We start from the raw sequence: 22,485 nt of genomic DNA on the forward strand, positions 1-22,485 counted from the left end.
TACCCGCATTCTCCTAACCCCAACCCCCAGACACACTAACCCTAAACCCGAGCTCCAACCCCCCTAAACCCAACCCCATCCTCTAACCCTAACCTCTAACTCCACCCCAAAGCCGTGGCACTAACCCGCTAACCCCAACCCTCATACACCAGCACCAACCCGAACCCCTCCCCTCGGCCCCACTACCCCCCGCCCCGCCCCGCCCCGCCCCTCCCGCGCCTGCGCGGCCCCGCCCCGCCCCGCCCCGGCCATGGGTGCCGCCGGCTGAGCGGCTGCCGAGCGGCGCGGGCGCGGTGTTTGCGCGGAGTCTCCGCGTTCCGGAGCGGCCGCGCCCTTCCCCTCGGGCCATGTCGGCGTGGCTCGGGCGGGCGGCGCTGCTGCTGGGGCGGCCGGGGGGCTCCTCCCGCCTGGCCTCGCCGCTCGTCCCGCGGGGGGCGCGGGCGCTGGGCGCGCACCCCAAGAAGGAGCCGATGGAGGCGCTGAACACGGCGCAGGGAGCCCGCGACTTCATCTACAGCCTGCACTCCACCGAGCGGAGCTGCCTGCTGCGGGAGCTGCACCGCTTCGAGTCCATCGCCATCGCCCAGGGTGAGCGGGGACCCGCGGCCGAGGGGACGGGGCTTCGGCTTCCAGAAGCATCCGCGGCGTCTTCGGGGCTTCGAATCCTCGGCGCGGTCTGGGCTTCCCGAGGAGTTCGGGGGGAGGAGAGCGTGTTGTCCCTGGAATCGCGCCGGTGGGGCGGCGGGGAAGGGTTTTAGGGGCGCTGGGGAGGCTCCTGGGCGAGCCGCGCCTCCTGCCCCGAGCTGCGGCATCGCCCGGCGAGCAGAGGGTTCTGTGTGCGGGGCAGCTCGCAGACCCGGCTCCGAGTGGGCAACACCGGGTAAAATCATCCCCCGTGATTCCTTTTGTGCCTGATCCAGCTGTTCTTGCCAGCTTGATGCTTCTCCTTACATCCAAACCAAGTCCTCTTCATTGCAACCTCTGTACTTGTGGTTCTGATGGTGTAATTTACAGCCCCTCTTGCAAGGAAGATGCCAGCAGGCGTTGGGAGGTCCGTGTGCCTTTGCTCTAGGCCTCTTAGTGACTTTGATAGTAGCATGCCCTTGGAAAGGGCATTTCTTTGCCTTGTGCCTCTTCTGTACGTGTCTGGAAGGAACCTTGGGGTGGGCAGAGGACAGGTCCAGGGATCGGCCGTAGGAACAGAGCTTTTGGGGAGAGGCAGAACCTTTCCAGGTGGTGCTTGGTTTTGTTTATAGCACGCTTGTGGGTAAACACTAGTGTTTCCAGGCTGAGTGAGAGTAGTTCACTTAAAGGGTTTATTTTAGGAGCAGCGTTGCTGTTTTGCAGAGTGTGAATCGGTTGTATTTGTTTTTCCAACATAGTGGGAAGTCATGCTTTGGGCTGTAAGCTGACACTAACTTCTGAATACTAACAACTAATATTCTTCCTGAATAAATCCTCGGCTTCTGAAGGCTTTTTGCCACGAGGTTTTTGTGTGAGTTTGTCTCATCGGTTATTGCTCAGGTGAAGCTGGGTTGTGTGCAGTGCTACTGTGCACCTGAGGATCCTGCGGTGGATATCAAACCGAGACTTTAAATTGCATCTCAGTATAATGTCTCAAGGTTTGTTCAGAGATAATTCAACAGCTGGTCTTATTTTGTAGCTTGTTGCTTGGTTGTTGTTCGCTATAGTAGGAAAGTCTGTTTCTATAAAATACTATGATTCAGAATTTGTAAGAGAGTAACAAAAGCATTTGTTTGAGTTCAGAGACTTTACTGCAAGGGACCTTATCAATAACTTGCAAATTTATTCCAGTAGTGAAAATTGCAGTTCCCTATGCTTGAAACTGAGCATTAATCTCGCCAGAGATACTGTTTCAACAAAACCTTGGTTGTGTGCTTTGTAGTCTCGCACATAAGGGCTGCACGAAGTGTTTTGATGCCATCAGACCTTAGTCCTTAGAGTCATATTCTTGATCTGTGCAGCTAGTAGCTTGATAAGACCTTTTTTAAAAAATAACCTTTTCCTTTATGTTCCATTCATGGTTTTGTTTTATTTAATTTTTACCAGGCCGCAGCATAATAACAGCTGTCAGCTTTTAACTCTTAAGAAATGGTATTTTTTCATGTGTTATGGAAAAGAACAATCATAACCAAGAAAGATTTCTAATAAGTCTTTTGAATTAAAATTAGAGGAAAAAAGAACTATAGTGCGTAGCCTGTATACGTTCCCTGATAGTCTAGGGAACTAAAATCATGTGAACAAGAGAGGAAGCGTGGCACAGGAATCATTTAATGCCAGTAAAATGGGCGCTCTGCTTTCTTTAGATGCACCTGACAGAGCACTCTTTGATGTACATGTGTGAGAGCTGCTCTGGTCTGAGGAAGAGAATGGCAGTACCAGGAATCTCTTGTTGGATTGATTGTCCATAGCTGTTTCTGTAGAAGGTCGATATTGACAGAATTCAAATGTTACATGAAGAAAGGCAGCGAGCGTAGAGCCAGGCTCTCAAGGAGTCTTGGATGTGTATTGTCACATTCTCGGCACCAAGCAGTCCCTGAAGAAGACAAAGTGTGTAGAAGCGCTGCACTGGAAAGAAAATTATATGATTTCTGGGCTAGCTGTCCATATTCCTTGCTTAGCATTCTTTATTATGGTTAGATAATATTTTGCGTGTTTGCTCTTTCCTGTTGTTGAGTTGGAGATTCTGTAGGAATGATCTAAATAGGTACATGGGTTGTAGTGGTGAGTAGCAGATGGGAGTGAGAGGTATTTGTACCCTACTTTCCACATACTTTCTCCAACCTACTAGTGCCACTTGAACTTCATTTTCGCAGCTGATGAGTTCAATCAACATAAAGTGTTCTTAGAGATGTTTAGTTTCTTCTCAGTCTTCTTATTTGGTGGCAGCATGCCGTAGGTCCCAGTAGCTGATTCTTTAGATGAGGTTGCTGCTTTTGCTTGTGTTGCGATTTCCATTGAAAGTGATCCAAATGCGACCTCTAAATTCACTTCTCTACTTGCCAAGTAAATTCCTGTGTCCTGTTTGAGTCCAGAAAAATCAGTCTATCTTCAGTCATGAAATGCTGATGCAGTTTTGCCACTGTGCTTAAGCTTTGTGCCTGTGATCTTTTCATACTTCTATAATGGAAAGGGAGGTCTCAGTCTGTCCCCTTCTTAACATGGTCCTTATTGGGTTAAGTTTTGACCTTCTTCCTTCACTGCCTCTTCTGTGCCCTAACAGACCCCATATCAGCTAGGGGAAGCTGTCACCAATATGGGGAGACCTGGGCACATCAAGATCCAAATGAGGACTGTTCCTCAGCCCATTCCCAGGCCTACCACCAGAAGGATGCAGTTCCATCAACTAATTGCCCTAGCGCGAAATATGACAGGACACACTATCTGTGGCCTCCGCTAATGGCAGAGGGTACAGGGAAACCCATCCTTTGCTGCGGCTGCTACGCTGAAGGACGGTCCTCAGGTAGGTGAGTCGTAGCTGTTGACCCAGAAGTTAGGTGAGTCTCTGAAGCGTTTTTGAAATTTAACACATCTGTTTGCACTGTGGATGGGGAAAAGTTAGTGATGGGGTAGCTTGGAATGTGTCCCTGCCATCAGTTTGTCACCTCATCAGCTTGGACTTTTATGTCTGGACACTTACAGCTTCCAGATGCTGACACTAGCAGTCGGTTTAAACAGTTTAGTTTCCGGAAAGCTGTTGAAACTTGACCTTAATAGACACTGGGATTGTTCTGTTTGTTTTAGTGCTTCAGCAGGCAGAACTCTGAGTGAGCGTGTGATGAAGGATGCCTGTGAGGCTTTGCTTGCTTACCTGGAAGCCCTAGTTGAAATAATAGATGAGTTTTGCTTTGGAGAAGCTGGGAGGATGGCTATGAATCTTGATGGAATTGTTCTCAGGAAGATATTTTAAGAACTGTTTTGTTTTAGTCTGTAATCTCTGTCTTGCTAACTGTCTCAAAATTTAGTTAAAACATCACTAAGTTGCTCTTTTTGAAGAAAGCTGCAAGACCTTCCCACCTGGGTTTAATTTTCCTTCTTCATTAAGTCTTTCTTCCTGTTTTTTTTTTTTGTTTTTTTTTTTTTTTCTCCCCTTTCTATTCTTGGAAAGGTGAATAAGGTCTCAGAGGTTTCAAACAAACTTTTGTATTTCAACTTAGGTTTCTTGTGAGCATGTTAGCCCCACCAGATGGAGGTGATAGGTGGGGGCTTAAATACAAACATTGTATTTTTCTTTCTCACAGAAACAACAAGTAGGCCAATTCATTTTAAGTGTAATAATTCTGCTTTCCTGCTTGTGGAAGTGGTGCCCCGTAATTGAGGCTTAGTTTTGTGGCAGTAAGACAGTCAAATACTCCTTTGTGTTGCTCATTTCTTGCATGGGAAGATGAAAGTGTGAAAATTTTGCTGGCAGTGTGGAAAATGATTTAATGGCTCTGCCTTTCTATGCTACCTCCCCTTCTATTATGGGTGGTAGTAAGGGGCTTCTATTCCGGTTTTCTATCTTTAGTTTCCAGCGTATGATATGAAATGATTCATGATGGCACATTTAAGCAATGCAGCAAGCCTAGTAGCAAGGAGGAAAAAGACTAAAGGCTTTGGCTGGCTTAGATAAGAAATTTTAAACTTAGCATTTCTGCTGCATCTTTATTTCTTCTAAGGGTACTGTTCTCATCTGTGCCAGGTTGAAATATTCTTGAGCCCAGATGTAACCATTTCCATTAATAATACTAACACAGTGATGGTCCAGGGTTTCTAAGAAATCTCGAGTCTTGGTGATGACAGAATCCATTATTTTCCCATATTTTGTTGCAAAGTTTGTGGTTTTCCCATCTTTGTGTACGTATACATGAAATATATATATAAATATGTTGTATGTATAATACTTAAAAGATATAATAATATAGCAATTATATAGAAATATAATATAATAATATATACATGATATAGAAAATGTTTTTAATGTATAATGTGTGTACATTGAACACAATTCCTTGAAAGCAACAAATGGTGTTTTATATTTAAATGGAAGGCTATTGTGATGTGATCACCAAAATAAATCCTGTCTGAAGTGTTTTGTTGAATGTTGAGGTTGAGTATTAACTGGAAAATGTGCAAAAAATCAGTGACAATGCAGTCTTGACAGCCGGCTTTGTTGGTTTAATTTGCAGGTCTTGGAGACTGCAGTCTCCAGTTAGATTCTTTTTGAAGACACTACTATGTCATACCATACATGGTTTAATAATCTGACCAAACTAGTGCATTCTGATAGAAAAATGTTCCTAATTTCAATTTACTGTATCTTGTCTTTGTTTAAAAAAAACCCAAAAAGTTAGTATGCGGGTGAAGGGCATCACCTCCAGGCGTTCAGTGGGGCTGGCTGCTGGGGCAAGATCTCTTTGTGGGAATTTGCAAGCTTTTAGCCATTGTTGGGTGAAATTTTCCATTACTGTCAGAGGAAACGTCTCTGGTTTATGATCTAGTGTTAAAATTATGAACTCTCCAGTTTACTGGAATAGCTTAGGGAGAGTTACAGTGCAGGTGCCCCTGCTTCCACAGCTTTAGAAAGAAAAGTTAATTCATAGGACTGCAAATGTCACCAAACACAAACCAGATTTCACCGAGGTTTTTAGACATTCCAAGCATGATGTCCTGTGAAAAAGATTCATTTTGGTGCCCAAGTCAGACTACAAACCAACTAGTTTATCTGCTGTGGTGGTTCACATACTACTCGGGTTTTAGTACCTCATTTTGGTAGAACTTAATCTGTGTTAGTGCAAGAGAGCATGATTCCATCCTTCTGGAATTCCTGGTCTTGTTTAAAGAGTGATTTCACAGTGGAAGTATGAGGTTTCTTGGGAGGGCACCCAGCCTGCTGAGCCGGGAGAAGGAGGAGCTGGTATACTTTGGCAGGTATTACGGCATCCGATGAGGACTGTGCTTTCTTGCCCTCTCCTCTCTTGCCCAGTGTACACAGTTGAGCTCCAAGTGACCTGTGTGTGGAGAAGGATCTTTTTTTCCTCTCCCTTGCTGTGATCTAAGTCAAGAAATTGGCTGTTAATCCTAGGGTTTGATTGTTGTTCTAGGAAAAGGTCTTCTAGCAGGCTGCTGTCAAGTGTCTAATTTTCATGTTTGAAGTGCTCCATCAACCTGGAGGAATGACAAACTCTTACCAGCCTGCCTGTGTGCGGTCCCTTAGTGTTCTCAGGCCATCACAGCATACGCCAAGACTATTGCTGATCTCACTGCTGAGTCAGAAACACTCAGTGATTAAAGGAATGTTATGTTTCTGATGAAACATACTAGCTCTTTTTGCATCTAAAGGTTTTTTTTTTCTTTCCAAAATGATTGAGCCCTCCCATGCAGGCAGAGTGCAAGAGGAAGAGCACTGTACAGACTGTGTAAATTTAGGTAGCTTGAGGAAGTTAAGTTTTTCATCATGTTGTCATCTCAATGCACACACTGTATCTTATGGGAATGTGAACTGTATAGAAAATTTTTCATGGAATTTTAACTTTGAATACATTTGCTAATACTCTTTTTCTGCTTTAAACTCCAATTTTGAGGCTTTATCTGTCATGCTAATCTAGATGGTACTTGGGACAGGGCCATGCATGTGTTGCCTAAGTATTGGAAGGTTTTGCTTTTGTGGTTTGGTGTTCTTCCATATTCTGAAATTTTACATGCTCGTGTAACGTAAAGCAGGTTCTAGTCCAACTTCTCTTCTTAAATGCAGGAACTCTGCCATATGTCTTTGCAGAGGAGAGACTTCGAACATTCAAGTGGAATTGGTGTGAGACCTAGAGAAATTGAATCACCTTATTGTTTATAAAGGCTCTTTCCTTGCTGGCAGATACTCTGGTGTTGATTGAAAGATTTGAAATAATGACTTATTGCTGTCTTGCTTTTGAAAACTCGTAGCATGCAGATATCCTAAACCACTGATACCACTTGAGAAGCCAGCGAAGGAGGTAGTGTCACCAGAGGAGACCAGTACTTTTGGTACAGTAAAAAAACCCAAACAAAGAAGTGTGCTTGCTAAGATGTGGCATTGCATAAGGCCAGCAGGCTGCTGGTTTGACAGACTTCCCGCTTGCTTGTTTTGATGCAGCTGGCATGTATTGCTACGAGAAATAAAAGTACACACTTTTTGTTTGTTTATATTAATCTAAAGCCTTCAGATTCAAGAATTTCAGTGATCCCTGTAGTACTTTGTGGACTCACTCTTAATGTGACCAAAGAAGTGTTTCAAGTCCCTTGCAAAAACTCTCCTGAGCTGTAGCATAGTTTCTGAATAATACTCCACCAGAGGTTTAGTACTGTGAAACAGATTAATTTCCTTGAAGCTCAGTGTCATCTACCTTATGCCTTTTCCTAGGAAATTGTTGTGCATTTAATGACATGGTCCAAACATAATGCAAAAATAATATTACTGTTAAAAAATATTATTAATTAGTTAGCTGCCTTTTCCCTTTCCTGCAATTAACCTTTTAGAAAAGATAAAATAAAAGATTGTTCCATCTTTTGCATGTTTTTAAGCATGTGATGTGATGCAAATAGTTGTCGTGCATGAACATTTTTTAAATAATGAATTAAAAAGAAGTCTAAATCGTGAGCCATTGTTTTTCATCTGTGTAAAATAATGTCTTGTCTTGTGTAAAATAATACATTTTATAGTTATCAGGAGACAGATTTTCCTTTGAGCTAACTTGTCTGGTAGGAGGGGTGCTTTTGATTTGGGTCTTTTTAGGAAAGATCACTTGAACTGCAACTTTTACTTATTATGAAACCTAAACCTTTTGGAGTGATAGATTAGGAACACTTAGATCTCCATGTAATAGGCATGAATGAAATGGATAATTTCTGTTCTGTGAACACAGAGGTACTGCTTTAGTGTGTAAATAAAATTAAAAAACAAATGAAATCTGCCAGTTTCTCTAAGAAAGAAATTATTTAAAGCTTACTGAAAACTCTTAGCTGTAGTCAGCCATATTTATTATTTAATCAAGCCAAATGCAGAACTACAGAGGCAGCTGGTGTCTCCAGGAGAATTTTTTTTCTAAAAAGAAAAGGTAAATGGGAAAATGAGAAGTATATGATACAGAGTACTGAAGGAAGCTGACTTGGATCTCTGATGCTGTTTATTTGTTTTGCTGGTAAAGAAACATCTCAGGCTGGGGAAAGCTGGACTTGAGAGGGAACAGGAAAGCTCACACACCTCTTTCTTTCCCTTTAAATTATCACAGTATTATTTAAAAAACCTGAGAGCATACCTTTTCTGTTTCGTTGCTATGTGTGGGAACTTCCATTAACATCGAACACCTTGGTATTTTTGGGATGTGACTAACCCATGGCTGAAACAAAACCCTTACTTCCTCTGAAACACAGGGAGCTTTTCAAGGCAAAGCCCGCAGAATACTGGTTTTAAGTCAGAGTGCACTTTTCATTCAAAACTAAGAAATATGAGAAAATAGCTGCTTTTCCAGTGTTCATTGACTTCAGATTCTTAGATATCTGTATGTTAATTGTTAAGAAAATATCCGCCCTAGCAGCCATAATACATACTGATACCTGCTATGCTCTTTTTGCTGCATCATTTGCCGGTTTCCATTTGTATGTGATGAACTCCTCATGTTCGTTGCTTTTTGGGTATTCTTTTAGTTTTTTTAAATTCAGTTTTGACAAATTGACATGCTTTAGCTTTTGGCAAGTTCCAAAGGTCATTTTTTTTTTAACCTGAACATTTCTTTCTAGATAATAAAAAGAGCAAATAGGAATGAATTTGAAGACTACAATATTATGTATTGGAGATGAGGTGTATTCTGTCGCAACTTTCCTGTTGTGTTGAAGCAGACATAAGGAGCAAGTGGCTTGTTTTGTTCTGTCCCACTGCTTGTACCCAGGAATAAATCCTTTCCTAAACATGCCTGCTACATACTTCATAGCTTTTAGGATGTCAGATAGGAGCACAGCCATTTCCAGAATTAAAACTTGCTGTACCTTTTGGCAGTGATCCTGGTGAAAGGCTCCTGCATGACCTGGAGGAAGGACGAAACCTTGGAAAATCTTTTTTCTTTTCAGAAGGAATGGAAAAAATTGAGAGAAAAAGGCTTCTACAGTGAGAACAACTTGAACTGAGAGGAGCCAGAGGCATGGGTCTCAGCAGTGGCCCAAGCTTTTGTTCCCAAATCTGTCTTCGCTGAGATAGTTCTGGGCCTGTCAGCTGGACACCAGCAGTTTGCTCAAAACCTCCTGGGAAGCCTTTAGGCAGGGTTAGGAGGAGACATGGGATATTATTCTTGTCATGGGCAGAGGTCTGTGTGCTTTGTGGTGTGTTGGTGTATGTAAAGTTTTTATATTGCCACAAAACTGTTATTTTCTTCAGATCCAGATGCTTTGTTGTGAACCAACAGGGGATCGCAGGGTTTTGTTCTGCCGCATTTCTCTTTTAAACATCATCAGTTTCTGGTTATTATACTGTTAATATAACTTTTTTGTTCATAGCTTTCGGTTATTTGCTCTTGATAGCTTTTTGCTCTATGCAGTGATCCATCCCTTACTGCAGACCAGTTCTCTATAACTCATCTTACGCTAAGAATGTGAGTCATCAGTTTCCATTAGGATATTTTCCCATATTTCATGGCAGTCTGAATGGGTGGAAATTGTGTTCTATTTGGTTTCATGGAAGAATAGAGACAAATATGCATGGAATGAACAGATTTCTTTAGCCAGCTCTCTTACATACCATCAGCTTGTATTTTCGGATTGCAAATAGTCTGTCAATCCAGCTGTTTCTTTTCTTCATTAAGTCCTGGCAATGGGCTGATTTTTACAAAGTACAAGTGATATTAGAAGTGTAAAATTAACTGTTTTGTTCAAGATAGAGATGTAGGAATTGCCAGCTGGATCCACAGCCATCTTGCCTAATACAGTGAGGAGAGATGGGAGAGCAGCTTGACTCTGCATCCTCCCCCCCACCCCCCAATTTTCCTTTTTAATATTTTATGGAGTAAAGTAAATGAAGCTACCTGTTTACTTTGCTTTAAAAATGGCAGTGGTTCTATAAATGATCAGCCTGGTGACCTTTTCCTTCTGAAAATGTCGCACAGTCTCCTTGTGATTGTGTCCCTCTCCTTGAGCAGAAGCAACAAATAAAAATGTGCATTTGGAGGTTCTGGTACAGCACAAATAGCCCATGTCAAAAATGACTGGTTCCAGTTGGATCTGATTTATCAGAAAGAAAAAAAATAAATCTTTAGATCTATAATGTTTTACTTCTCTTGTTTGGATGCTAGGAACCTATCCTGTCAGCCTTGTTTTCAGATGCAGCTTGTTTCAGTTTTTGCAGTTGGAGTGTAATGTGGCTGACTTTTACTGCAATTTGTGTCTGGCCTTACATAAAAGCTCAGTTCGCAAAAAAAGAAGAGCTCACTTTAGTTCTTCTTTCCCAGCCATGGAGGAAAAACATTCAGAGGGCTTCCCCGCCGTGGGATAAGAGCATATACAGATGAGCTGTGGACGAGCTGATGTGTGGTAGGTGTGACTTGTCTGTGTGGGTGTGGATTTACTGTTGGCTTCACCCAGGCTGTGCAAAGGGAGTGTCCTGTTCTTCTGTACTGATGTGAAAACGTCTGGGTGTGCATCCCTGTTTCTGCTTCCCGTGCTAGCACTGTTGTTCTTCTCTGGGCCTGACTGTATGCCTGGCTGAGCACAAGTGCTAGAAGAAAGGAAAAGTCCCAAATACATGATCAGGAGGAAATTTAGGAACCGGTGAAAAAGTATGACATCACCCCTTGAAACAACAACGTGACTTTAGATCACTTCAAGATGCCATTTTGTTTGACCTGAAGTTCTGTCTTCCCTGTTTTCTCATGGGAGGTGAGGGTTTTGTGTGCCTTGGGTAGAAGTTTGTTCTGCAGTCCCTCTGTGCCAGTAACAGCACATTCAATGACTCGCACTAGTGAGCAATACTGCTTCTATCTCCCAGATTGGTTTTTTTTTTTTGGTGTTGTCAAGTACTCGCAATTGTATTTGGGAGCATTTTTCACCTCAAAATTCCTCCTGCCTGTCGTGACTGGGTAGGCAGCAGTGTCTCATCCTTTCCCCTGGTCTTCTATCTGGAATTATTCCTCCTGGGGTCAGTGGCTACCCTGCTGTGTCACAGAGCACTTGGCTTCGGCACTGCAGAAGGCATCCTCAGCCTGAATCCATGCCCTTCCTCACTGTGGGAGAACAGGCTATGTAAACATTGCCTAGATTTTGGAGAAGCAGATGAGAGGGAGGGAGGGAGGGAGGGAGGGAAGGATGCTGAAGGCACACGGAGGTCAGCCCCCATTGCACAGCATGAGAAACCCTGCAGGAGCACAAATTTAATTAAGGTCTGCAGTAAGTACTGGTGGTACAGGTACATCAGTGATACCGGCAATACGTGAGTGCCACAGCATATATTCTGCTGCCAAGGGGAAAAGTGTTAAATAGATTAGATTCCATATTTCTGGATTCTAGAAGACAAACCAGGCTTATGTGTGCAGCAAACCTTGAATTCAGCTGTGGGTTTGTTTGTAATTTAATAATTCGCAAGCTTATTAGCAGAACTGGAGGTGGATCAGGTGATTTCAGCACTCGCAATTGAACCTGTGACAAAGGGACAGGTGGAAATACAAGAAGGGGAGAAGGGAAAATGGGCAAAGTTGAAAAACAGACTGCACTAAGTGATGGAACCTGTCTTTCATAACCAGGCATTGAGTACTTTCATGGGAAGATTAAGTAGCATTGGGATTAAATAAATGATCAGATGTGTAGTGCTTGATAGAGCAGAGGTCCTGAAGTGGCTTTAGGGGGAGTGTGTTCACAGCTGTGACTTGCAGTGCTGTGACGCAGACTGAAGCTTGCATTGGCTCTGCAGTTGGAAGTTGCAAAGATGCGCTTGCAACTGAGTAAGTTAAATCCTCCCAATGGAAGGCTCGTGCTTACCAAAGGCTGCTGAAATGATGACCAGGAGAATTTTCCTTGTTTTGTTTTGCAGAATGAAGACAGTTGCTTGAAAGAGTTAGAAGTGAATTTAGGCAGAACTGTTCACTTCTAGGAAGAGTAGAACCCAGCATTTTTTGTTGTCCTCTGCTTCTCCTTATTTATATGACTTTATTTGCAAAATCAACAGTCTTTATTTCAGATAACTTTCAAGAACAGAGTGAATTTTTTTGAGTAGAACTTAAAAATCATACGCTCACTAAATTACTGAATAATGCAGCTGAGCAACAACTCATCAGATTCTTATTCCGTATTCTTATAACATAAAGGTCAAAAGAAACCATTTTGAGGTAAAGTTCCAAGTAAAGTAAATTTTATCTGGCTTTGCATTGTCTCTTGTAACATTCATTCCTCCAGACGTTTGCCAAAGATAGCTGACGTTGCAGCTTGGCTTCGACTGTGCAGCATCAGATGTTGAAGTCTGACTGGTTCACCAGCGCAGCCAGAGGCTTTGCTAAGTTCTTGGGGGAAGGGAAGAAGAAAGGTGCCCATAAGATGAATCTATTGCGCTTCCTCTAGCAGCAGGCTAAGCGTGAGGAATAGCTCCATTGCTACTGTGTTCTGTATTCATTAGGTGTTTATATAGAGAGCTGCAAATTATCTGAGTGTAATTTGTGGCTGGAACTTAAATTCTCAGTGGTTTCTTATGCTCTTTGTTTTTGCTGGCAGGTATGAATAGTTCCTTAAGGACTAAAAGGGAGCTTATAGTTTTGTCTCTCTTGCCCCAGTGCAGTAAAGAATCAGAAGGAATGTAATTACACTTAATGTGAGTCTGTAACAGAATATTTGAACATCATTTAGTTTATTTATCTACTTTGTTTTATTCTGGGTGGCTGTCTTAATTCTGAGTCAGATGAAAATCAGTAAACTATATGCATTTAAAATTATTTCAGAGAAGCTTGTTTCTGCAGTCTTAACTTGTTTCCAAGGTTGTCCTCGGGCAGGGAATGAAACTTTGTGCTTGAGAACAGACTGATACTTAGTGGTATTGTGATTTAATAGTAGATTGCCTGCAGCATTTGGTGAAGATCATAGGAGATTTTTCTTAAAGGGGAGGGTGAAACACCAAACCCATCAAATTTCCCTCCTGATGTTCCTGCACAGCTGTAAGTGCCTGCATGCGGTGCTGGTGGGCAGGGTTGTTGCCATTTGAGTACAGGTGCTGGTGCTGCTGGTACTGGTGACTGTGGGAAGCACTGCTGTTGCCAGCCTTAGGTTTGCTCTTACAGTAAGCTGCTCTCTTGATATTAGTCTAGACACTTTTTGTCATTTCAAGATTCTTGGGTACTGCAAAAGGAAAAATCTCATATTTTTTGCCTGTGGATGACAGTATGAACAGTAAGGGTGTTTAAGAAAGCTGGTGAGTGCAGTATGGATGTGGTCCGCTACATCTGCAATGAAGCACAAGCCCCTGTGTTATTAATCTGCTCTGTTTTGTCCTAGGGTAGCAGAGGAGAGAGCATCCCGGTTCCCCTGGGTGCGGCATAGGCTGTTGTCAGTCAGCATCATTCTCCAAAGGATGGTGCTGGCTGCCAGCACAGGATCACGTGCCTACTCTTGAAAGCTGGTGCCGCTTCTGGTTCTTCATAAATTACCTTCCTTCCTGTCTTCATTTTTTCCTAGGAAAACAAGTGTGGGTTTTGTCAGGTGGGGAAAGGGCATAAGGGAGAGGAGGGGAGGTGGGCATAAGCAAACTCGTCTCTTGCCACCATCTCAAATTCCTTTTTTGAAAACAAGGCCCGAGGGGAATATCATTAAATAAAGGATAATATAGTTGTGTGTATATAACTCCCTAGATATTTCACGAGTGCTTATATGTAGGCATCAATGACTCCAGTCTGTTCTACTTAAATGTGATGAAAGCCCTCCACTAGATCAGATCTCTTTAGTTGTGTGCAGAGCTCTGATAATTCTTGTTAACAGATCTTTTGTGGTGTCCCACAGAATTGCTTTGCTTATCCATTTACATGAACCTGCTACGGAGGACAGCCAAAAGCCTAATCTCACACCCTGATAATACATACATACTATGATCTTATTTTTTTCCAGTTCAATACAGTTGCTGAGCTACTGCTCTGCTCAGCTTTGAATTGGTGAAATGATTGATGGATCCTTACCTCGAACCAGAGAGGCCTAAGAAAAATCAATGTGGCTGGAGAATTGCCAATAACTCATCCTACTGAAACGCAGCTAGAGGCATCTGTTTGGATGAGATTAATTCCATTCTAATGTTAGTCTTAAGTATTTATCTGTGTTTTTTCCGTAGCTAGTGGGAAGGATGTTAATAATCCCCTGGGAATCCAAAGATAGAAGAGTTTGTGGTGCCTTCGGGAGGTGTTCCTCTTGGAGCTCCTGGGAACTCATTGCAGTACCTGAGCATTGAAATGGACAGGATGAGGAGGGAAAGAAAAGCCAACCTCCATTTGGGAAGATGCTGTTACTTTATTTTTTTGAGGCAGAAAACTTGGCTCTGTGGATGGCCCACTCTAGTTAGGGAAGTACTACAACCAGTGTGTTTCTAGACAGCACCTTCCTATTTTTATTTTTGTTGATGTTGTTAAATAACATATAACCATTCACTTTTGGAATGCACAGGACAAAACACGGTATTATTTTTCATGTTCACTCCTATCAATGTTACCATGTTTCTGGCATTTTTATACAAATACTTCAGCTGTTTTTCTGACATTTTCCATTTCTCTCTGAAGGAGACAGATCAAACTCCATATTTCTGTCTTTACCTGCATCTCTATTGCAAACTGCAAGCTCTTCCTGCATTGTCATCATTTTAGCTGATTAACCCCTTGAGTCTTAAGGCAAACATCTTATTTCTAATTTTTGTAAACTGCAGTTTGAGACCTTGTTAAGCAAACCACTGCAAATCCTATGTTGGCATGAACCTGCTTGAGCAGAAATGAAAGGCTGACCTTTAAGTTTATAAGGCACTGACAGAGAATTGGATTAGATCAGGAAAGAAACCCCCTCTTGACAATGAAGGCAGTGATTAGAGTTTCTAGATACCTGTTGACATTTTATGCCTTCTAGATATCCAGTCAGAATTTCCACCTTAAGTGGAAGTGTGTTAAGTCTCTGTGTTTTGCTGAACATCTTTAAAAGGATATGAATGGTGTATCATGTTTTCAGAAGGGATAATAGGATAAATGTATTCTATAATCACAATATTTAAGGATGAGCATCCAGTAAGCACTGCAGGAAAAGTTGAAATTAAGATATATAATATTTAAACCTAGACTATCCCACATCTGGTTAGAAATAATGTACATCTCTGTTGCTAAACGCAGCCGTTCTAGGGAGCAGCTGCTGACCACTAGATGAAGTGGTGCAGAACAGTTGTATTCCCAGTCACAGGGGTTGTTTCTCCTTTAGAGCAGGCTGGCTGCATCCCTTGTACTTAGTCCTGGGGCCAGTATGTCCAGGCTGCCCATCCCAGGAATTAATTATTCACGAAATTGCTCCTGGGTTTTCTTCTGAAGGGAAGTGGTTGGTTGATATTGAAGAGTGAACAGCACTCCTGCAAAGCTTGTTGAGCACTTGGTCTACTAGATACAACGATAGTTTCAAATAAAGGTGATAACCTCTTCTACTACTTCAAGGTTTTTCAGGGAGGGAGATGAACCATAATCACTGTATAGTTTTATACAATATTAAGAGTGTTTAAAACAAAACCTTTAATGCTCCTAGTGTCCTATTACTGTTTGTGCAGAATATTTGTTTGCACATAGTTATCTTTTCAGGAGTAGTTGAGAAATTATTCTACCATTTCTTCTGTCTATTCATCTCTTACTAGTGCTTTGCTCAGCTTTCTCTTCTTGTGTGCATGTGACTGAACGGGCTGACAGCCAGGTTTATATTTAGCACTGCACGAGTCAGCATCGTTTCATGCCTTAATTGCTGTAGCAATAGGAAAGCATTTGTGTATTATAACAAATGATGCAGAATTTTCTTTGCTGTCAACTCGTGGATTGTTTTTTTCCATCTGGAATATTAAGGGAACCCAACTGAGGATCAATGCACATGTTTTTTCAACTTTGTCTTGCTGTATGTACTGAGATTTTTGCTGTTTTTGTTAAAACATTGAGAAGAACAGAAAGGGGTGGGAACGAGCCTTGGGAGCTTATTCCATGAATGAACTTGTACATCGTAGTCAGAACTGACTCTTCAGGATCCACCTCTAGAAACTGAACAAAGCAATAACGCATCTGATTTCTAGGATTCAATCCTGAATTCTGGGGATAAAGATCCTCTTGCAATCTCACATGTGAAGGAGTACCTGTTGTTAACAGGCACAGCAGTTTGATTTCTTGTTCTGTGCAAGTGAAGCCCTTGCTGTCTCCATGATGTGTGTCTGAATGATTTGCTGAAGTGACCTGGATGGGGTTTTTGGAGGAAACTGATTGATGTATTTGAGACAAAAACCCTCCCTAGCTTCCAGATGAGACACTAACCTTCAGAACCTACAATGAGGTTACAACAGACTCTAGATTACTAATTTTTTTGTATTCCTCCTGCTTACCTTCTGTATTTCCATAGTTAAAACATTAGTCTCAAGATATTAACCACTATTTAAATATGTATGAGACACTGCTCATATTCCTGCCGTAGATTTCACAATGCCGAACTGTAGCACATATTTTCCCAGAGCAGCCCTGGCCATAGTGCCTATTATCATTCTGTTGTGATTCCTGCCCTTGGGTGACAGTAACAGATTTAGCTGTAAAATTTTACAGCAGTGTTAGTTGCAATTTGAATAAAACATAATAAAATTTGTCTGTAGGCTCAAATTCCCTGTATGCTCGTTCTTAAAAAATTGATAATTAAAAAAACAGTGATAGTCGCTTTCTGGTTTTTGTTTTATTTTTAACCAACTGTCTGAGTAAGTGCACCCCGACTACCCTCTACTCAGCTGGGGGTCAGCTAAGAATAATTGTTAAAATTAAATTGCAAGTATTGTCTTGGTTTGAATTCACTACAATTGGCAGAGTTAATTTAACTTGCTGGATTTGGGCCAAATTGTAGATAATGGTATTATTTATGTTGACAGTTCCATATTCCCTGCTGGGTTTTATCTATTAAAAAAAAGTAAATGTTTAGTTAGCAAAAAAATTGTACTGTAAATTCAAAAAAGATCAAGAACAGATTTGAGAGGCAGTTGGTTTTTTTTTTCCTGCTCTCTAGATTTTGGTAATTCAGGGCACATCACCTGTATTGCATTTGAACTTTGGCTCATAACTTTATTTATGATAATAAATGTCAGCTAGAAAACAGCAATATTCCTTACCCTGCCATTTCATTTTATTCCTCCTGCGATTAGATGAATTCTGGTGCCTTATTCAGCACTATGGCACAAGATGAGACAGTGGATTTGCTGTTGTAAAATGCAATACTGGATCACGTTAGGGTTTTTTTTTTTTTTTAGTTCTTGAAAGGGGGTTTAGCAATTAGGATTTTTGTTTTCCCTCCAGTAAAACTGGCGAAGGGCGTGTTTCCTTTGCTCTATCTCTGAATATTTTTTCTTTTTTTTTTTTTCCTCTGGGCCTTGAAAATATTCAGAACAGCTTCCTATGAAGAAATGCCCTATTCTGAAATACATTTTGCTATCTAGAATTGTAAAAAATTGCCTTAAAGATTTTTTTTTTTTTTTGGCTCTCCATGAGATTTGCTTCCCTGGTGCCTTCATATTTTACAGAGTTTTCAAGTATATTATGCTTTACAATGGTGGTGTTGGAAGTGATTCTGGAAAAAGGTCATTTGCCTTCATGCCACAGAGGTCATTTAATTCTTTCTGCTTTAGTTCTTTTTTCCTTCCCTGTGTCCTAGCTTTACACTAAGCCTTGGACTCTGCAGGATGAGCTGAAGTGTTCCAGCTCCCTTTCCCATAGCGAGCAGTGCTTGGTACCTCTTGGTGGCAGAGCATACTTCAGCCATCAGTTGTCTTTGGACTTAAAGGCTTGTTTTATGCTCCACGAGGGACAGCTTTTCCCTTGAGCTTGGTCCTGGAGGCACTGTGTGATGAAATCCTGAGCAACTTGGTCTGATTTGGCCCTGCTTGGGTCAGGGTCTGACTGGGTGCCCTCTTCAAGGTCAAGATGTGTGTCTTGGCTCAGGCAGACAGGGCATTGGGACTGGAGCTTTCCTCTATGGGGCAGAGTTGACCTGCAATAGTTATCTGAACTTCTGTCAGAACTCTCCTATCCCTGCCTCATTAATACATGTGATCCTAGATTCCCCGCCCACCCTTGGATTAATTTTCATCTCAATGATGAAGGAAGCTGTGTATCGGGCACTCTTCATGCTGAGTTCAGCAAGCCTCAAAAGTTCTTACAGATGCGGCAGGAAGATGCTGATGTACACAAGAGTTCCCTATAGCAAAAGAAGAGCAGTCTGGTCTCCAGGGTGTGATGCTGTCACCAAGCTCTCCTTAGGAACCTCTCTCTTAGCCTTTGAATGCCTTAGTGGTGTTGAAGGACCTTAAGTGCCCTGCTTTGTAAAACAGCTGTTTAGCAGAAATCCCACGTTGCCAAAGCAGGTTATGTCAGTGATCAGGTAATTTCTGCTTATGTTTGATTGCTTGCTGTTTCCTCTCTCCTCTACCCCCAAAGTAGTGTCCTTCAGCCTCCCTCCTTTTAAAACCATCCCAAGATAGTCCTTGATTATGTTCTAAAGGAGGAGGTTTATGTCTTTTTTTAGTTAAAGTGACTTGAAACTCACATTATGTAAAAGATTGGGGTTTTTTCCTTCTACCCAACACTTGTCCTCAATTCTTCCTTTTGGTAATAAGTTTCCAAAATCTATTATGCACTGATTTTTATCTTTTTAATAGCTTTCTGGCTACACTGAATAGAGTGTAATTATGTAGACTGCCATGTCCTGTCAGACTCAAACATCAGTTGTAGTTAAATCCATGAGACTGATGTTCTAGAGCTTTGTAGTGTGGGGAGATAGACCAAATAGTCTTCTATCTTCTGTGTTGGTACCCAAAATGCTTTGTTTGGGTATCGTAATCAGGGCAAACTATGAAAAGTTTTCTTCCTTGGTGGTAAACATTTTGTTGCTTGGCGGGTGTTATATGCTGTTGTAGCTTTTAATCATGAAGTCCCTATATATGGAGAACTAAACTTGAAGAATAGATGGTACTTCAGCAGGGAAGGTTTCAGTGGCAGTGTCACAGGAAACCAAAGAACCACACTGATTGGTGTTACAGCTTCCTGTTGGAACAGAAAGACATGGAGGGCAGCACTCTCTCGGTGACCATTCTGAGTGACTTGGATGCAGGGATACTCACTGTAGTCTGCACAGTTTGGACGTATGCTCAAATGATTTGCGGCCTGTGTTTGCAGCCTTGTCCTTTCATTTACTTGGCTGCCTGAAGTAAAATTTGAATATGTGAGGTAGCATTATAGGCTGTGTTTTACCATTTTCTACTACCTAATCAGAATCATAGAAGCAACTTGCCAAAAGCTTAGAGTTCATAATACTTGAAGATACTGAGGCAACTTTTTATTCTGTTTTAAAAATGGGTAATATGCTCAAAATCCAAGTTTAAAAAAAAAATAGCCTAAAGGAGTAGCTTATTTTCTTTCCCTTTCCACTGTGAAACATGTAGCCATTGCTGCTGTGTTTGATGCATCACCTCTAATAAGCTTCGTTAGCTGCCCAGACATACTCTGTCAGGTTCAGGAGTGACATCCTGGCCCTACAAGGCTCTTAATGGTTTGATGCCAGGATGCCCGAAACATGCACCAAATGACCAAATGTGATCTGCTGCTACTGAATTCAGGAGTCTCTGGTGTCATTGTAGTGTTTTTCTTTTGTTCTCATACTAGCTATCAAAAGATATCTTCTGTGGGAACAGCAATGGTGGGGTTTTTTTGCAGACTGTCTCTGGAGGAAAGGAGGTTGTCTGCTGCATGCCTAGAGGCCCTAAGCAAATAATAAAATACAGTTCTCTTTAGATGTCCTAATTTTTCTAATTTTAGTGTGTTTTTTCTAATTTTCAGTTATAAAGATGGCTATCAGGCTGCTTCTAATATGTGCTGTTAACTTTGCATAATCTCTTATACTAGTCTAATCTCGTAGTATTCTAAGACTTTTTGGCTTTTAATATCAAATTATCTTTTGTAAAAATAATGAAAATGTAGATGTGAAGTAATTTTCTTCAAATTGTGAAGCTGTTAAATAACATAACTGTTGTTTGCCTGCTAGTAATTTGATAAACACTTTATAATGAACTGAATTTGCGATGAACTAGCTAACTCTCTCATTTCATTTTGACTTCTCTAGAAAAGCTGGAGGTTGCACCACCATCTCCAGGACAACTGAAACATGGTAAAAGAAGCATATTTGCTGAGTGTGATTCAGTACTTGTGTGGTCTGTCTTTGAATTGCTTCATCTTTCTCCTACAAGTGCTGGTCTGTCCTCATCCGTGTGGTATGGAGTAACAAAACCAAAGCAAGCACCAACAGTCACCCTGCCCCGTTTGTTTCATAACGCCTCAGCTGGAGAATGTGCATCATTTAGTGAAAGTAGGACAGAAAGCCCAAATGAGAGCGTGCTGTTCAAAGCCAGGCGCATTCCTTATGTTCTAAGCCAAGCAGTGTTGATGCTGCAGTACCTTATGGGTTTTTTTGTGTTTAAGTGTAAAAACTGTTCACTTGCTTCTAGTTGCCCGTATTTTAAATGGACTGAAAAGTGAGATAAAATTGCAGAGGAATTGGTAATAGATTTGGTATTCTTTGTAATACCATGGTCATTCAAATTCTGATTTAGTTTCCAAATCGGTGTAATTTTGTGGTTTTATATTCTTCTTGGTGAGCAAATGTCTTTCATTGGACATTTTCCTATTCTAGCTATCTATGCTTATTTTTATTTGGTTTTTGTTTGGTTTTTTTTTTTTTTTTTGGCTTGGTCCCTGGAGTTCTGTTTACTTCATGGATTCCAAAATTCTGACAGTTGTGGTAAGAATTTGAGCTCCTTTTGTAGCTCCAGAGTTTGGTATACGCATTTTGAAATTACTGGATGTATCTGTATGTTTGTTATTTATGTTTTGGGGATTTTTGTCCTGCGATGGTTTAAAAAGAAAAATGGCAAAGTTCCATACATTCTGTGCTTTAGTTTTTCACCTGTGCGTTTAAGAAGGTACGTGTGTTTTTACAACATAGTTACAGAAGTCCAAACTTATTCTAGTACCTGAGTATGAAAGATGTTGTATGGCTTAGTTTTCTGTATAATCATGGATTCATGCTGTCTGTGATAAGTAAATCTGAAAGGGACTCATACCAGTCTCTTTTGGCATGACCAAGGTTCACGTGCTCTTCTTTATTCCCTCTTCCTATATTTGCATCTCTGTAAGTTTATGAAATGTAGGAATTATTTTTCCTATCTGAAGTGAGGAAAAAACCATAATTGCTGGTGCATTGTAATTGTTAAAGTGAAAAGATCTAATTTTCTAAGCTTTGTTTTAGTCATGTTGTCTGTCCTCTGAACTGTATTTTGTCTTAGGATGCTTGCACCTTGAGACTTAGCTGGAGGCAATGCTGTGCAAATTCACTCTCCATCAGAAGCTTTCAGGCTGTTATAAAACTTGAGAGAAAATGGAGTAGGACAATGGAAAATACTTTTAAATAGAATTTACTTGAAGTTTCAGGAATGAACAGAAAAAATGCATCAAATGAAAGGTTGAACTTGCTTTCTTAATGTATTGAGCTTCAAGTTTAGCTTTCCTTCATCGTAGTGCCAAAACAAAATAAAGATTCAAAAGTTTAGGTTTGCTACTGAGATAATTAACACCTTGTAATGCTGGTGAAAACCACGTTAGCATTTGCAGATTTAGCTGAGGTGATAGGAGTTGCCCTCCAATGCTCCTAAAATATGGATTTTTAGGAACGTGTGAAGAAGATGGAGCTCTTGCACAGGAGTAGAGAGGTGCTTAGAGAGAAAAGGGTGTTATTTTGAGGAAGAGAAAAATGCAGGGAATTTGGTGAGACAGTGAGTCAATCAGTGTTACAGCAGTGATGCTGTAACATTGGTGGAAGGACTGTAAGTAGTATCAAAGTTGGTGTAGTTTTAAATATTTTAGGCACCTAAGTGGCTTCCATCCAGAATTGTATAAGTATTTGCAAAGAGTAAGTTCCTGAGGCTTAGGTATAGCAAAGAGTTTTAACAAACCTGGTGGAAACAAAGTTTGCTAATAGACTTGTAGAGAAGGGGTTTCATGTATGTTGCCTTTGTTTCTCTTAAAGGCAGTATTAGACTGATGCTTCAGTTGTTCCTATGAACTCTCTTATAAATACTTATTTTATCTTTGTTACTCATTTCTTTTAGTGTTCTTCCACAATGCATTACCTTTTGTAGGGTTTGGATTTTTGGATAACGCAATCATGATCGCTGCGGTAAGTTCGTTATTTCATTCCTTGATT

The 22,485-nt window shown here is 41.2% G+C and overlaps 1 protein-coding gene across 3 annotated transcripts in view; it reads left to right on the top strand.

Moving 5' to 3' along the window:
* The first annotated feature begins 232 nt into the window (after positions 1 to 232).
* The window catches only part of TMEM65 (transmembrane protein 65), a 29,613-nt gene continuing 7,360 nt past the window's right edge, over positions 233 to 22,485 (top strand). Inside the window, exons 1-4 of one of the 3 annotated variants that reach the window (XM_054058826.1) lie at positions 233 to 588; positions 3,245 to 3,484; positions 20,350 to 20,394; positions 22,391 to 22,458. In XM_054058826.1, the coding sequence (XP_053914801.1) occupies positions 348 to 588; positions 3,245 to 3,484; positions 20,350 to 20,394; positions 22,391 to 22,458 (594 nt within the window). In that variant the 5' untranslated portion in view covers positions 233 to 347. Of the gene's footprint in view, positions 589 to 3,244; positions 3,485 to 6,939; positions 7,021 to 20,349; positions 20,395 to 22,390; positions 22,459 to 22,485 lie in introns of all 3 variants that reach the window. The other 2 variants (XM_054058827.1, XM_054058828.1) reach the window with 2 other exon arrangements.

The sequence above is a fragment of the Cuculus canorus genome, chromosome 2, assembly GCF_017976375.1.
Source record: "Cuculus canorus isolate bCucCan1 chromosome 2, bCucCan1.pri, whole genome shotgun sequence".
In the NCBI taxonomy this organism is placed as follows: domain Eukaryota; kingdom Metazoa; phylum Chordata; class Aves; order Cuculiformes; family Cuculidae; genus Cuculus; species Cuculus canorus.